The sequence below is a fragment of the Desmodus rotundus genome, chromosome X (assembly GCF_022682495.2).
Source record: "Desmodus rotundus isolate HL8 chromosome X, HLdesRot8A.1, whole genome shotgun sequence".
NCBI lineage: Eukaryota > Metazoa > Chordata > Mammalia > Chiroptera > Phyllostomidae > Desmodus > Desmodus rotundus.
The window spans coordinates 81629153-81646703 of NC_071400.1; the positions used below are offsets into that span (position 1 = coordinate 81629153).

Here is a 17551-nt window from a genome sequence, read left to right on the forward strand (position 1 = left end):
AATTCATAGGTATTTGAGAAAGTATGTCTAAAATGTAAGGATCTACTCTAAACATAACCACAGTATTATTATAATACTTTTAAAATATGCACAATTTTATCATAGCAAATATCCAGGCAGTATTCAAATTTCCACTTCTCACACACATGTCTTAAATGTTTAACACATTTTTCTGTTTGGGATTATGTTTTTGTTTAAGAGTTGAAATAAGGTCCGCACATTGCATTTGGTTAACTTGTCTCTTAAATCCCCCTCTTTTTTGTCACTTTTTATTTTGAAATAATTATAGATTCAAAGTAAGTTACAAAAATAGTCCACAGAGTTTCCCTATACATTTCACCCGGTTGCCTCTAATGGTTACATCTTACTTAACTGTGGAACAATAATTATTGTCATTTCAACATGAAATCAATATAAACATTTACAGTTACAGCACAACTCAATTCAAAGTAGCCACATTTCAGCGGCCAGCTGTGGCTAATGGCTCCCACACTGAAAAGCGCAGGTTTCATCACATTGGAGTTCGACTGTTTCCTAGGTTGTAGCGTATTCTTCCATTATTAGGAGGTACATAATGTCTGTTTAAAAGTTTTATTGTATTTTTCCATTACCATTAACCGCCTCATACCCCCTTCCCCCACAGTCACCACCCTGTTGTCCATGTCCATGAGCCCTTCTTCCCTTTTTTGCATAATGTGTTGTTTTCTGGTTTTTCAGTGTGACTTGGGCAGCTGTTAATGATCAATGGCTAGGAGTTGCAATGTGATGATTGCCTGTTTCTATCATTTCTTATTCATTTATGAGCTGATATACATCTGTGCCAAAAAAAAAAAAAAAGGTTCACTCATCAAAAAAAAAAGTTACTCTTTGGGTACCCAGCATACTGTTCGTATAGAATAGGCATCATAAATGTTTTTACTTTACTGGTCTTCAGAATACCAAGTTGTTCACTAGCATGATCCAGCAGTGATCAACGTTTGCTTTTTTGCTTTTCATTACATTTCTATCTTCTCCAGTAGGCTCTCAGTGGGGAAGACATAGATTTCATCTTGCTAACCTCCAAGATCTTAATAACTAGCAAAATGGCTGGCATACAGTGGGTACAGATAAGTGTTTTTGAAATGAGAATAAGAGGTGTATGAACAGAAATGAGTAACAAACCAAGAAAATTACTACCAAACAAGAAAAGCTTGATAAGATGGTCCTCCTTTTGTATGTTCAGCACTTAAAGGAAAAAGCTCTATGAAATCACAGTCAATGGTGGCCTATTGAAGAAAGGTCAAGGGTGTATATTATTCCAGAGAAAAGAACATAGAAGATTATACAAGGGGAAGAGAAGATGAGGACGACCCCAGAGTTTTGGCAAAAAAAAAAAAAAAAAAAAGCCAAGGAAACTGCCAGTGTGCCCTCTAACCATCCCCTTTCATACAATTCAGAATATTCAATTGGCTTTTGTGGTGGAGTAGAATGTAATAGTGATTTTTTTGCACATTCTAACTTTGAATAATAGTCAAAACTCTCTGTTGTGTATGTAGAAGAGCATTCATTGAGAAGAATGGTCATTTTAAATAGAATGCGTTATGTGACGTAGTGAACGGAGACAGAATTTCTGCAAAAGGACTAATTTTATTCTAGTTGCAGAAACCAAAGAAGATGAATCATTGGACAAGTGCACTAGGCGGTGGGAGACTGAGATTCTAGTCATAGTCTCCCATAAGTAAGCTTGATTGCCACTTTGTTCTTCAGCTTCAAGATACGGAATATGGTCCAAATAATTTCCCCGGCCCCTTCTAGCAGCATTTTGTTATAAATGCTTCTTCACTGTGCCTGGTTATTGGCTTTGGTTGCTTGCCAGCAGTGGTAAAATATTAGTGCTTATCATTCTCAATCCTCTTACTCGGGAATTTCATGACCAGTAACGTGCTTTTGGGAGATGGTGATGCTAGAGTGAATACACACCAGGCTAAAGTGAATTAATCCCTACTTGGCTAGTGTGCTTGTTCGGATACCCCATCTCTTATCTTTCTTCGACTTATCGCTACTTCCAGCCCCCTGGTAACTCTGGTTCCACCCATTAGTTTCACTGCTCCTCTATCTTCACCTCCCTCCAAGTGCAACTTACATTCAGTCATCCAACATTGTAATAACGTTTTCCCAAGACGCTGAAAGTCTTTGCTCCATTATCCTTTTGTTGCTGCAATCACCAAAACCCTAAAGCTTGGAGAATCTAACTAAATACTTTCTTCTGTCCAAAAAACAGAGCAGTACAGTGTAGTACCTTTTCAGGATGACGGGCCTCTAACTCATCACTAGGTCAATTTACCTCCAAAATCTTTCTTGACTCTGTCTACTGCAGTCATCGCCATTGTTACAAGACATCATTTCTCCTAGCCTTTCTGCATCTGCTCTTTTGTTAAAGTTTTTTTCCTTGCTTTTAGAGAGAGAGAAAAGAGGAGAGAAAGGGAGAGGGAAACATTGGTTGGTTGCCTCTCACAGGCTCTACAACCGGAGATCAAACCCTCAAGCTGGGTATGTGCCCTGACTGGGGATGAAACCCACGACCTCCCGGTGTACAGGACAACGCTCCAACCCACTGAGCCACACTGACCAGGACTCTCCATCTACTGTTTGCCACCCTACATTTCAGACAGAGTAATGTATGTAAAAACATAAATTGAATTATGTCAGTGTCATCTGAACACTCTTCAGTGGCCCTTAGGAAAAGGGCCACTTAGGAAAACACCCTTAGGAAAAGCCCAAAATCTTCACCAAGGACCCCAAAGCCCCATCTGATTGGTCTGGCCCCAACCTTCTCTTTTCTTACTGCACTTTCTTTTGCTTTCTGGACACTGGCCATACTGCTTCATTTGGTGTTCCCAGTTCTCTGTGTTCCTCTTGTGCGTGGCTCTGAACATGCCTGTCCTCTGTCTGGAACCCTTGCTCACCCACACCTCCCTCTCCATAGTGTCCTGGTTAAGGTCTACTAATCCTTTACATCTTGGCTCAGACATCGAGCAAGCTTTTTTCCAAAGCCCACGTTTGACCAGATCTCCCAGAACACCATCAGCTTTCCTTCTAGAACTTCATGTTCTTTGTCATCACGGCTCTCTGGGACTGTTTCATTAATGTCAGCCACCTTCACACAGTCATGCTCTCCAAGAAGCTTTCTTTGGAGGAGAGAATCGTCATTTTTTATACCCGGCACCTTATGAAGTGTCTAGTACGTGGTGAACGTTGACTAGAGAAAGGAACGAAGGAATTAAGGAAAGAAGGTAAGGAGGGAGGAAGGAGGAGAAAACCAATGAACTAATCTTAATTTTGTTCATTCTTCTCTAGTCTGCTGGGGCCAAGAGCAGGGAAAGAAAGAATAGAGAGTGATGTTCCTTCCTCGCTTGCAGGATTTTTCTGTTTATTGCCAACTAAGCACCCTTTTAGAGTGCATAGAGCTACACTGATGCCCACTGTTTTTGCCTGTGGTCTGGCCCAGTGTTTTCACGAGCTTTGCTTCATATCCTTAAGAAAAATACGTGGCACAAAGCACTCTCCTCCCGCAAAGCACATCACCACTGCTAATTGTTGATGAGAGAAGAATGTAGCACCCTGTTTACTCAAGAGTGTTGTCATATTTATGCAGGAGCGCTTTATAGTTGCAGTGGAATGGCTATTTAGTAATGCTCTTGCTGCCTGTGAGCAAAACGAACAAAGGAAAACCCTTGAAATTAGGTCTCTCTCTGGGATCTTCTGCATTCGCTTAGGAAGAGAGAAAGGAAACACAATCCATATAAAACTCTGTCAAGATCTCTGGTGTAGCTCAGTCGATTGAGTGCCAACCTGCGAACCAAAGGGTCACTGGTTGGATTCCCCATCAGGGCACATGCCTGGGTTGCAGGCCAGATCCCCAGTAGGGGGCACATGAGAGGCAACCACACATGGATGTTTCTCTCCCTCTCTTTCTCCCTCTCTTCCCCTCCGTCTAAAAAAATAAATAAATAAAATGTTTTTTTAAGAAATCTCATCCTTGATAGGTTTTGTATTTGTAGAGTTTCATTTTACTTTGTCGTGTTTCCAGGATTATAAAGTATCTTGTTTTTTATGGGTTTCTTGATTCAAATATTGTTTGTATAGAATGCTTGTTATTTAGATGAGTTGCTTGTTATTGTAAACCTATTCCCCAGGTATTTGGTGTAGCACTTTTTTTAAATCACCTACTAACTACTTAACATAAATTATTAATGCCTTTAGTTGTTGCTTTTTATGGGAATACAAATTCCATTAAAATGTCAAAAGTTGAAGCTATAATCAAATATTTTCTTACTCTTCAATAAATTGGGATGTTTATAAATCAGGTAATGTATATTTTCTTTGTATATCATTGTAGATTAATGATAAAATTGTATAGCAAAATATCATATGTCTCGTATAGAGTCAGTCTCATTTACGGTGATGGAAGGGTATATGGTTTCCCTGTACCTGAAATTCCAAGACAGTTCACCCAGGGGCTTGGGGCTCGCAGTGTCACTCCCCAAAGCAATTTTTATACTCATGGAAGTGGACCCAGGTTCCTTAAACCAGCTGGACAGCATGTCGGCTGCGACTGAGACGGCTCTCAAGACTAATTAATAAAATAATGCTCCACACGCAGTGAAGTGTTACCAATAATTAGAGCTCAAATGTGCCTTAGCAAATATAAACCGGCCGATTTTTATATTTTTTGAAAACATTATCCTGACTTTTCCAGTCCCTCATTACTTGCCTCACTAAACTGACTCGTTTTCAATTAGTGTGTATTATTCTGGTCCAGATAGAGTTTTTAAACTGACTTCCTTTGTTTTACTTGAGCAGTCACTAAAGTGATATTTATTACTTGTCTACTTTTGTGATTAACCTACAGAGAGTTTTAAAGGAGCAAAGCATATAGTGGGGCATTTCTACAGAGAACTGCAGTAAACCATGAGCTTATTTCATTCCCTTCACCCTACCCCAAGTTCAAGTGGAGGTTAGGTCTTGGTTATAAGAACACTATAGATAACAACCTTTTGTTTCCATTCTTGCTAATGAAATTGTTTCTCATGAGGTTTTCATCTTTCAGTTGAAACATCTCTGTAAGTCCTTCCCTAGAGACGATTAAGGACACCTTCGAAGCTTCCTGAGATTTTCTGGTTAAGATTTAGATGGAAGTAATCAATACATACATTATTAAACCAGTGGGCAGAAAGCCATTATTGCGTGCGTGCTGTTGACAAATGAAAAGGCTTGAATAAAGTAGTTTACTTGTTCATTTGTCAGGTCATATATTATGCATATTCAATTTCCTCAGAAGTCACCACAGAGTGAGGGAGAGGCTCAGAAATTCAATGAAATTATCCTGAAATCACGTTGCAGATTATACATTCATCTAAGCGAATGCTATTATCAATACCGACCTACTTCCTCTCGGTACATTTTAGTACGCGTGTTAGCTTGATGAGTCCTCTGTGTTTTCTTAATACAGAAATCGAAAATATCTTGGGGTACTATTTGTGAATGTCAACATTCAAGTCAGCTCTGTGCTAAAGCAATGAATTGTTCCCTATCACCTCTGAAAACCAACAACCACAAAGGTTACGACGAGGTGACTCATCCCAATACTTGACGGCCTGGCCCCTTGAGGTTTCTAAACACGTTCGGTTTCCCTGCAAAATTCTCTTGGGTCCGCTCTGAAAAGTCCGCTCGGCTCCACTGGAGGAAATAGACATCTTTTTCATCTCGTGTTCATCACTAATGGAGGAAGCTACTTTTGTATAAGTTTGATATTTTATGCAGTCATTTGCAGGAAAGTCATTTGTAAGAATAGAAAACATTTTAAATTATTTTTAGAATTACATTTCTAGGCATTTGAGGAAGTCTTCTGAAAACTAGCGATGTCATCAAAACTTGACAACAGAGTCATCTAGGATTTGCTGCTTTTCTTTAATGGCTACCGGATAAAATATGAATAATTTACAAATTGATGTCTCTACCAAAGTCCTCATTCTACCCATGTGAAAGTATTTTTGTATCTTGGCATATACTCTTAACAGTAATATTTGCATGGTGTTTTAACCTCATAAAGCATTTTTATACATATTCACATTCCTAAAGAAATTATTTTAGGAAAAACTGTAGCATAATTAGGAGTCCTAGAGTTTATTGACTCTTTTAGTAATTGTTTATTGATTGTCTCCTTGATGCCAAGAGTTGAAGATACAGTACTGAACAAAATGAAGGTATGCCCTGTGGACCTGCAAATTTTATTGAGGGAAATGCACAGTAAACCAATGAATGAATATGTAAAATCACATCAGTTCATTGCTCTGAAGGGAGAATAAAGCAGGGAGAGTTAAAGACTGAAAGGCACTGGCATGTCTGAGGAGGTTCTGTTTGAGTAGAGGCCTGTGTGAGCGAATGAGCCAAGCAAAGGCCTGGAGTGAAGAGTATTGGAGGCAGAAGGAGCAGCCAATGCAAAATCCCAGATGTAAGAGCAGGTTTGGGCTGTTCAAGGAATAGCAAGATGGGCTCGTGGCAGGTTGCAGAGAAAGGCAAAGGCCAGATAATGAATTGTCTTGTCTGCCGTAGTTTGAAGGTGGATTTTATCCTGTGTGTAATAAGATGTCACGGAAGTACTATGCGCAGGGATGATGTGATCTGATTTATGTGTTCAGAAGTTGACTCTGCCTGGTCTAAGGAGAATGATGGCAGGTGGAGCAAAAGTGAAAGCAGGGAGAAAGTTAGGGGGGTGTTGATGCCATCTGGGAAACGGTAATGATAACTTGAACTAGAGTGGAAATGGATGTGGTGAAAAATTAGTTGATCCAAGATATATTTTGAAGGTAGAGCTGATAGACCTTTGGATTGATGAGCTGCGGAATGCGAGAGGAAGCGTAGAGTCGAGGGTGACTCTGAAGTCTGTGGTTTGAACAAATGGGGAAATGATAATGCCATTTATGGAGATAGAGAAGATTTCGAAAGGATTGTGGAAGAGGACATGAACAAAAACGAGCGTTCTGTTTTTGGGTTATGTTGATAGAAAGAGACAAATGGTATGATTCAGAAATTATTCACCATTTACACTTGACAAACTCAAATTTTGGCTGAGCCTCTTGAGAATGGATATAAATTAATTTGTCACAGGGTTTCCTAATAATTCATTTCTCTGTACTATTGCTTCAGAAGGACTTTCCAAAATTTAGGATTTAGGCTCGATGACCTCAAACCTTAATTCTCTCAATGACCATGGGAACAGATTGAGTTTCCACTGGTGATTTCTCAAGGTCAGTTCAGAACTTAACAGTATAATTGTCAGTAGGAAGTGACTTCCCCAGTGGTTACTAGAAGCAGCCCAGCCTTAGGACTGAAAGTCAAACAGCTGTTCAAGATGCTGTTGTGGGCACTAAACCGTCCTTCAGAGGACCACACATCTGCGAGCAGGCTGCACTCCTTGCTAGCCTGGGCCCTTGATCTCAGGGAACACTTTTACTTTGAAAGAGCTCCAAAAAATAAATCTCAACAAGAAGTTTGGTGAACACATCTTCCCTCTAAACATTAAAAAAATTTTTTTTCACTGAATACAATAGATTTTTTTTTTAGTGTTTTGGGTCTTTATTTATTGATGGGGGTTTATTGTTTATGCAGTCACAGTTGTTCCTGCTTTTTCTCCCTTCCCCCACCTCCCCAGCCCCACTCCCCACCTCCCTAAGTCAAATAGAGTTTTTAAAATAATAATTTCAGGCTTGAAATATGTCCATGTATCTTGCATCTTTGCTTCAAATTGATGTAATCTCATTTAGAAATGGCGGTTCGTGTGGTTGGCTATCTGAAACAATGGCTGCAGGTATGTGATACTGCAGTCCCTTGTCACCACTTTCATTCAGGTGTGAATACATGAAAATGCGATAGACAATTGTGTAGTCAAACTGAGAGAAGCAGAGAGTAAAAAGGCGATTGTTCCACAGGTATAGAGTTTCAGTTATGCAGGAAGAGTAAGTTCTGGAGCCCTGCTGTACGACACTGTACCTATAGTTAATACCGCATTGTAGGGGTGTCAAACCCATTTTCATGGGGGCCACATCAGCCTCGCGGTTGCCTTCAAAGAACCGAATGTAATTTAGGACCGTAGACATGTAACGACTCCTTGACAGTTAAGCGAGAGGTTGGCACTGCTGCCTGGTAGAATCAAGGTGCCGGGCGTATAAAACAAGGCGGAGGGCCGGGTTCGGCCTGCGGGCCTTGTGTCTGCCACCTGTGCCGTATTGTGTACTTAACACTCATGTTAAATGTTCTTAGCACAATAACAAAATAAAGATGAGTATAACCTTTACTTTCTAGCCCATGTGCCCCATTTTCATAACTTCTGTAATACCAGCTATCTCAAATGAATATGAAGGGAATCCTTTGTCTTTCCGGGTTTTTGTTGCCGCTTCCTTCAAAATTCTTTCTACCTTCAATCCCTGTGAATTGGCTGTAGATTCTTAGAGGCAAAATTCCTGCTACTCTGGCTAACTACATTTCTGGATCTTGCCCTTTTCCCAGATTTTGGTTTCTAATTAATTAGTCACCGAGTATCCCTAAATCATCGTTTAATAAATAAAATATGTCTGATGGATTTGAAATCAGTACATGTTGTGGCTCTTTAAATAAGCAAGTTCTTAGGGCAGGATGTACTCAGCAACTTTCTAATAAGAAGGAAAAGCAATATAGGAGGCATACAGACAAGGTAGATATAGTATGGAAACTAGAATGACAATATAGGAGGGCAACAGTATTAAACAATGATCAGATCGGTTAGTGTCCTTCTATGCTCATTCGGGAACCATTTGTTGAATGAATGGCAATGTGGGATCACTTCATTTTTTTTTTGAATAGTTCCTTTTTTAATGTATTTTTTCCATTATATTGGATCACTTTAAATTTTCACATCTGTCTAGTGTTCTCTCATCTAGCTAATGCTGCAGACTGGATGAAAAGCCGCAGCCGGCCACTCAAACTATGGAACTTCTGAATGTTTGGACATGAACATCTTCTCTAGAGAAGACATCGCTGGGATTAGGAAGGCAGAACGAATAAGGCCCCTCTAGAGGAAAATTCACCCAGCCACTCCAAGGCTACACTCAGCCTCTGGATCTGTAACATAAGAATAGGCCCGAAATAAGATATCCCCATTTTTGCCCGTCAATAGCACTAATTCTTTCTCTAATTACATGAGACCCGGCTTACCACCACAAGCACCTTATGTATCTGAACCAACCCGGCCGCCATATACCTCAGTCTGGTTTTCCAACTGGGCATTCTGTTATTTATTCAACAGTATGAATTGAGTGTCTACTATGGGCCAAGCTATGGCTATAGTTTTTATCACTAGTAAAGATGTTTAGGACAGACAGTCTCAAATTGCCACCATGTAACAGGCCTGTGGCTACCTAATTGATCGAAATGTGTTGATTAGACACTATTTGAACAGGATTTCTGAATTTAGGTACAGTGTTTAATAAATCCCCACATTTTACAAATGAGGATCTCAAGGCTCGGGGAGACTCTGACCTCTTCTAGGTCACACAGCCAAGTTTTGGCCCAAGCCAGACTTGAACATTAGGTCTTCTCTCTCTCAACGGTAGTGCTTGCTGTTTTCACTGCTTCAGTCTACCTCCCAGGAGAGCTCAGTAAAGTTCTGCTAACTAGTATGGAAATAGCGTAGAGTCATTCCATCAGACTTCAGTCTGAATAACAGAAATATAGCCTCGCCACTCCAAGGGGAATATAGGTAAAATTCAGCTCCATGGGAACCGTGCATCCTTGAAAGAGATCAGCGTCTGGGAAAGCAAGGGCTTTCACTTACATCCCCAGTAACGGGACACTCTCTCTGGGACGTCAGTACCTGTGCTCTGAGGTCTCGTCTGCTTCTGTCCTCCACAAAGTACATTAAGCAAAGAAGTATCTCACCCTTCATCCCCTGTACATGTGGCTCTAAGCTACTTCGTTTGTGCTGTCGTTAAGTATTTGTGGTAATATTCACTCGATGTTTTTTTCCCTACAAGGAGACGGGACAGAAAAATATCCCAAATATTCAGTGACTTGATTCTTCCCTATTACTTCCAGGTTTTTAAAGTTTCTGATTTGCTTCATGGTTATTAGGTTGTTCTACCTTCATGGCTTCCAAATTATTATAATCCAGGGAACTTTTACTTTTTGCTGTCACTCACTTTCTTAGGGATGTAAAGATTTCTGCCCTAAGTGACGAATGAGCTGATGGCCTTAGATAAATCCTAACCCATCTGTACTTCATTTTGCATTGGTAAATCATTCCTGGCATGCAAGTGTACTTTCATACAAATGTACGTACTCAACCAAACTGTTGACTCCTTCAGGACAAAAATAGGTCCCTACATGTTCCCTACTTTACATATAATAGATTGAAAATAAATATCTTTTAATGAGTTAATCAACCAGCAGTCAAGTCAACCAGTTGGTTAGTATTTTTCATATATAAATACTATCCAGCAGATATTTTAACCTTCAAAATCAATGGATTTACCTTGCCTTGGGATTTTCTGCTAGTGTAATTTTCTAGTACACGATTCATAAAAATTTATTTTGTGGACCTTAAGGAGCTGAAGGAAAAATAGCAATTTAGTATGCCTAATTTTTTCTAAGTTGTATGGCAACATATTATTTTCTCTTCACAAAGGTGCTCTAAGTCTTTAGTAGTTACCTGTAATTCTTCCACATCACTGTTTCAGACCCAGGCTCTCTTGTAAAGAGGAAGGGGATGGGTTTTAAAATAATTTTATCTGTTCCAAACAATCAAGAAGTAAATGACTTAATGTTTGAATATTGACATCTAAATAGAGTAAGGATGTATTTTGCATGTATATGGGAGAAGGGCTCTATCTGTGATACCTTTTTTACATCAGCAGATAAATGGACCGACTTATCAGACTTAAAACACTAATCATAATGTATGAGACAAAATCAGCATTGTGTATGAGTATAATTTTCCCAAATGTCCTTCAGATAGGCAGTCTTTCTTTGAAAGACAAGACATTTATTATCAAGGAGTCAAGGCTCTTGACATTGAATGTTCTTGGTTTTGTTTCGAAATGTCTCCATTTCCTCCCTTTTAAAATGCAATGAACTGTTAAAACAGGCAGTTTATGGTAAGTTGATGAGATATTGAAAAATTGACTTTCCATTATTTTAAGACAGAATCTTCATGGTCTGGCTGGGTTTTGTTGTTGTTGTTATTTACTTATTTACATATTGATGTGTGTATTTTGGCCATTGTTGTTTCGCCTAAAGAAGGCTGTCTCTTTGCAACTTGATGCCGTAAGGTCCATGGATGCCCACGGCCTAGAACAGTGTCTGGTACGTAGTACAGGCTCAAAATGTGTTACGTAAGTTAATGGAAGAGGATCGTTTAATGTAATTTATTTAAAATGACAGATTTATAGTTTTGTCCCCATAATAAGAAGCATTACCATTGTCTTTCTCCTCTCATTTTCTTCAGGGAACTGTTTCTCCCTTTTGGGGGAGCAGTTTTTACCCTTCGTTGTATTTTATCTAGATCTTCCCAAATTCTGAATATATAGTCACTTAACCTTCTCTTCCATCTACTTTCTTCTCTTAATTTCAGACAGCGATACGAAAATAATGGTACTTATGTCTTTGTAATGACAGAACTTCCTTTGTCTTTTCCTTAGATGCATTTTAATCCTCAGTGACTCATATTTAAGAAATGAACTGCAGCTGTGGTAGAGCTAAGACCTTGGCAACAGCCCGAGGGGCGAACAAGTGGTCTCTCACAATGGACGGATGGTCCTCATCCTGGAATTATTTGCTGTTCAGTTTGAACAATGGAAATGCGTCATCAAACAGTGTGGTTTTGGTTTTGGGTTTTGGGGTTTTTTTCCCCATTTTGACAGGACCTTTAAGACCCATTTCCTTATTTTACAGACCTTGCTCCAACAATTATTCCCACTTTCTCCCGTCTGTCTCTAACGTAGCCCTGTCTGCTGTGGTGACCAGCTGTCCTGGTCTGGCTGAGACTGTCCTGGTTTCAGCATTTAAAGTCCCGCATGTCATCCTGGCCTAGCAGGACGGTTGCTTGCCCACCTCCGAGCTTCCATCTTTCGATCTATGTCGAAACCATTTCTAGCCTTAAAAGAGCCTATCTTCCCTTTACGTTGTGGTCCTCTCGCTGCCCTACCTTTCTCTTTGCACTTTCAAAAAAAAGATATCACAAAATTAGTTTTTATTTGAAATAACTACTCCTTCTTCTCCCACTCACTGCTCAGCTAAACCTACTTCTGAGGCTACCGTCCTCCGCTGAAACTGCTCTTCCCAAGTCCCCCATACGCTTGTCAGTGCTGACGTGCCTTTACCTCTGTGTGCCGTGGTCGGGCGCTCTTGGTTCCTTTTTTCCCTGCAAACTCTCAGTCTCGCTTCAGCAGTTCCATGTTCCTCATTTCCCCCAATCTTTCTACCTATCCATTCCTTTGGGGGCCTTTCATGAGATCCACTTCCACCATCTGCCTGTGAAGGTTTTATATTCTCCAGAATTTTCTTTTCACCCCATTCTACTGACTGAGCAATTTTATCTACTTACTTAATTTTAATTCTTGCCTATATGCATAATGATAGGCACCCAATGGATATTAGCTTAGGTAGAGACTGACTCTTAAATCTCTTCTGTCCTCCCTAACTCCAGCTTCTCCAGGAGCAGCTAGCCCCACGTGTCTCAGGTCTTATAACCTAGAAATATCTCCAAGGTCTGGACTTTATTTTTTTTTTAATACATTCCTAGAGCCCTAGCTGGTATGGCTCCATGGTTGAGTGCCGGCCTGCGAACCAAAGGATCGCCCATTCAATTCCCAGTCAGGGCACATTCCTGGGTTGCAGGCCAGGTCCCCAGTAGGCAACCACACATGGTTATTTCTCTCTCTCTCTTTCTCCCTTCCTTCCTGTCTCTCTAAAAATAAATAAATAAAATTTTTTAAAAAATACATTCCTAGAGAGGTAACCATTCCAGTCTTTCTGACAACTTGGAACTCAACCTAGGAACCTACTCCGGGCAATGATCCTTCGGCCCTCATGCATCAGAGAAATTAACTAGAAATTAACAGCTCTAATTCCCATGGGCTGGAAAGGTTCTCAGAAGGCTGGAACTTTTTATGGGTGTCCTGAGAAATCCAGGAGAGTTTATTTTCTCACATTTTGTTTCACTGCACTCAGCATTCACTCCTCTAATCAACCTAGAAACTAGGAGTCATCCTTTCTCCTTCCCCTCTGTTATCTGCAGTACCCATGTAGGCACCAAATTCTCACTCACATCTCTACTCTCTAAATATTTCCCTGCTCTGTCTCTGTCCTTTTCTTTCTGGTACCATTGCCCTCAGTTAGAGCTTCATAATCTCTCCCTGAAGTCCTGCCGTTGCCTCCTAATTGGGCTCTCTGATTTTCTTTCTGCCTTTCTCAAATGCATAGTCTGTATTAATATCAGGGAAATGTATCTGAAACATACACACTCCCATGCCACACCCCTGCTTAAATCCTCTCAAAGGTTCGTAATTGCTGACAGCACAACACCTAGGCTCCTTGGCAGGACATATATGGTCATAGCTTGAGCTTCAAATTCTGTCTTAAAGGTCTAATGTCGTGTGAGATGACAGTGTCCTGCTTCATCTCTGAACATGTCCTCTCCTTATACTTCTGTTCTAGAAACACTGGCCTACTTGAGATAAATATATACATATATATAATATATTTATACATATTATATATAAATATACTTTTATATATATATATATATATATATATATATATATATATATATATATATATATATATATAAATACTCTCCTCTGTCTTCATACCTGCATTTTTTTCTTTGTTTTCTCTTCCTCTGACCTGCTCTTCCCTGGCTAGCTCATGTTGATGCTTTACAGTTCTTTGTGAATATTATCTTCTCTTGGAGGCCTTTCCCAATATCCTTTCCTATACAGTGCAAGCCGATAGCACCTTTCACGTTGTATTGAAATCATTTATGGGTTTGACTGTTCCATTGTATAAATACCACACATTCTTAAATGGGAGGGACTACTTTGCATTCAACTTAGTATTTCTAGTCTGTTGTACAACCACTGACACATAGTAGTTCAATAAAAGGAGCCATTCCTAATTTTATAATTAGTCATGTCAGTATCAGTTGCCTCTCATCAAATCTAAATGGAGAGAGTAGGCAAAATAATAATTTTCTTGAAGTTGGGAGAATTATATATGTGAGAAAATTCAGGGCTACAAGAATGGTTTACATACGTACCCCCTCACCCCCACCCCTCCCCACACACAGATTTCAAATGAAACATTAGAGGGTGAATCAGACTTACCTGTAAGCAGAGTAAATGACCCACCTACGCTGTGTGGTATCAACGGTATAAGAATACCCCGCTATATAGAAATTACATCTCCGTCCATGGGCTGAATCCTAATATTCCACTTACAGTATTTCATTATTTTGGGTGAAACACCTTGTGTCTCTCTACTGAATTGTAAATAACTATGGAAGATGAATCATTTTGCAAAGAATCAGAGTCAGAATTCCTTTGAGTGGTGAACACCAGTAGGATTTCATTTGTAAATGTGTTATATAACACAGTTCTAGAGAGCTCCTATAATCTATCTGCAGTTTACTTCTTTACAGGAGCTGATAGTTTTTCTCCTAGTAACAGAAAAGGGCTTAAGTTCAGTAGGCCACACTGCTAAAATAGGATAGAACTTTGACACGACATGAATAATGAAGCCTTACATCAGGGCGATTATTATTACTGTAGTTTTTATACTGACCTATTAGCATTTCTGTGCTATTTCCTACCTTCATTAACATATTCACTTCCGATATTGTAGAATCTGGGTCAATAAGTATCTTCGATGGTGACAGGGTGTCCATCAGTATACCCGAGCCCCACATGATACCTCGCTACCCTTAGCACTCAACTGTATATGAATTTGGTTGTTTTCACTCTTCTTCTAGTGTGTGAGTTTTCTCCCTTCTTTTGGTGCAGAAACTTCTTGAAGGGAGAAACTATGCATTTTGCTTTTCTTTTAACCCGTTATAACAAGCAAGATTGCATATTGGAAATAAAAGTTGATAACTAGCCTAGGTGACCTCAAGAAAAGTATTCTAAGTCTACCCATTGGTAGAAAATTGGACCCACAATTCCTACCGCCAGTGTATCTCAAAACATTTCAACCATTCTCAAAGAAGTCATAATGAGTAATGCAGTGGGTATTTTTTTTAAGTATTGAGTTTTTTCCTTAGTTTACTGTTAATATATTGTTTTATCTATTGTCAGATACTTTGGCAAAATTAATGGTGATTTATGAATTGGGCTGGTTGTATATTCAGTGCAGCCTAAGTTCTTCCAAAGAGCTCCCAGGCTTTGCATTATGTTCTGGATATCAATTCTCTTGGATATGTATAAGCTTTCATGAGCCCTGTTAGGGTTTTCCAATATATATCTTGTGACTTGAGCTCTAGATTTTAAGTTTGGCAGTCAGGTTATATAAATAAATCACTGCCCTTCTTAATGAAAGGTCATTCACATGCCTTGAAAGCTTCCCCTGTCTCTCTAGAATAGTTTACAAAGACAGTTGTTTCCTGATTAACAGGAAGATCCGTGGAGGCTTTATTTCATTTTCTCACCATAAGTTTATAAATAAAGGATGCAGAAATTGTCCTGGGAATTTCATAACCAAGCTCTAAGTACCCGGGATTAGTTCTGAGACAAATGTCACAAGTCAAATAAGCATTTCTTTTCATTTCATTTCACAGGCCTTCAAGAGGGAATTGAAAACGAAAGAACCTGTAATCATGAGTACTCTTGAGACTGTGCGAATATTTCTGACAGAGCAGCCTTTGGAAGGACTAGAGAAGCTCTACCAGGAGCCCAGAGGTAATTGAATGTGGAATTGGAATAACATATTGACAGAAGGACCCGTGGCGATGGGGCAGCCTTCCCATCCATTCAGGTGGCCAGGGTCTGGGTGGCTCTCATACTTGCTACATTAAATAGGATTGACTCACATCACACATACAAGTTGGAAAAGAATCAAAAATTATCAGCCACCGTGCATAAATCGGTTTGCACATTCATGAGTAAGCATTAAGAGAGATTACTGATCAGCTATTGAAACAGAAAATAATAAACAAAAGAGATTATCTGTAAGGAGGGATTCTACTGTTATGAAGACCCAAGGTAATTTCCAATGTCTGGCTGAAGTCCAGGAGAGCTTGAGGTGTGCATCCTCACCTCTTTCTCCCCAGTAGCTTCAATGGATCTTGGATTATCTGATTCCGAGAAGGTAGAACAAATTCACTCAGGAAGACAGACTTTAGATGTATTGGGTTATATCAAAATTTATGCCAAAGTGCAAACGAGCCATTAATCTGTAGGTTGGCCTCTTGTTAAACCATACTATCTTTCTTTCTTCTAGTATGACCTTTTCAACAATGGTTTTAAAAAAAAGAAAGAAAGAAAGAAAGAGAGGGCCCTGGCTGCTGTAGCTCAGTGGATTGAGTGCCAGCCTGCAAACCAAAAGGTCACTGGTTCGATTCCCAGTCAGGGCACATGCCTGGGTTGCAGACCTGGTCCCCATTTGGGGACGTGCGAGAGACAAGTAATCGATGTATCTCTCGCACATCGCTGTCTTTTCTTCCTCTCTTCCTCCTTCCCTTTCCCTCTCTCTAAATATGAATGGATGAATGAACAAATAAAAATTTTTTAAATGCTATAAAAAAAATGAATGTGGCCTAACACCTTGCCATATTACCAATTTAGAGCTGCCTCCTGAAGAAAAAGCCCAAAATGTCACACGGCTCCTGCGAAAGCAGTCCGACGAGGTGAACACTGAGTGGGAAAAGTTGAACCTGCACTCTGCGGACTGGCAGAGAAAACTCGACGAGGCCCTGGAAAGACTCCAGGAACTGCAGGAGGCCGCCGATGAGCTGGATCTGAAACTGCGTCAGGCGGAGGTGATCAAGGGTTCCTGGCAGCCTGTGGGGGATCTCCTCATCGACACTCTTCAGGATCACCTCGAAAAAGTCAAGGTACCATCTACTGTTGTACTTTGCTGCGGGGCCTTTTGAGAGACTCCAGAGAGGTGCTAGTCTGAACTCCAGTGCAGGATTTTCTTCCCACAAAGTTAAAAATGGGGCCCTCGGGCGCCAGAAATCAGTCTATCTTTCACAGCGTGGGCCTTCTGCATGTGGGATATTGTTCATGAGAAGACAGGGATCAAACCATCGGTCTGCAGTAGCATCAAATGAAATATTGAAAAGTTACAGGGCAAAAAATTATTTCAAGTGTGCTATTAGGAAATTAATTTAAGTGTTTGTAATAAAGGGGTCTAATATACGTGTGTATGTGTGTGTGTGTGTACTTTCATTGTGGTGTTTAGTACCAGAGTAGGAAAATACACAAAACGTAATCAAGCACCAGGAGGCTACATTTTGGCCTTTTTGCCAACTGCATTATGTGGCTTG

The 17551-nt window shown here is 39.9% G+C and overlaps 1 protein-coding gene across 8 annotated transcripts in view; it reads left to right on the forward strand.

Moving 5' to 3' along the window:
* DMD (dystrophin) overlaps positions 1-17551 on the forward strand; it is a 1965474-nt gene that overhangs the window by 1627111 nt on the left and 320812 nt on the right. For all 8 annotated transcript variants that reach the window (XM_053917632.1, XM_053917633.2, XM_053917631.1 and 5 more), the window contains 2 exons: positions 15842-15962; positions 16848-17116. In XM_053917632.1, the coding sequence (XP_053773607.1) occupies positions 15842-15962; positions 16848-17116 (390 nt within the window). The remainder of the gene's footprint in view (positions 1-15841; positions 15963-16847; positions 17117-17551) is intronic.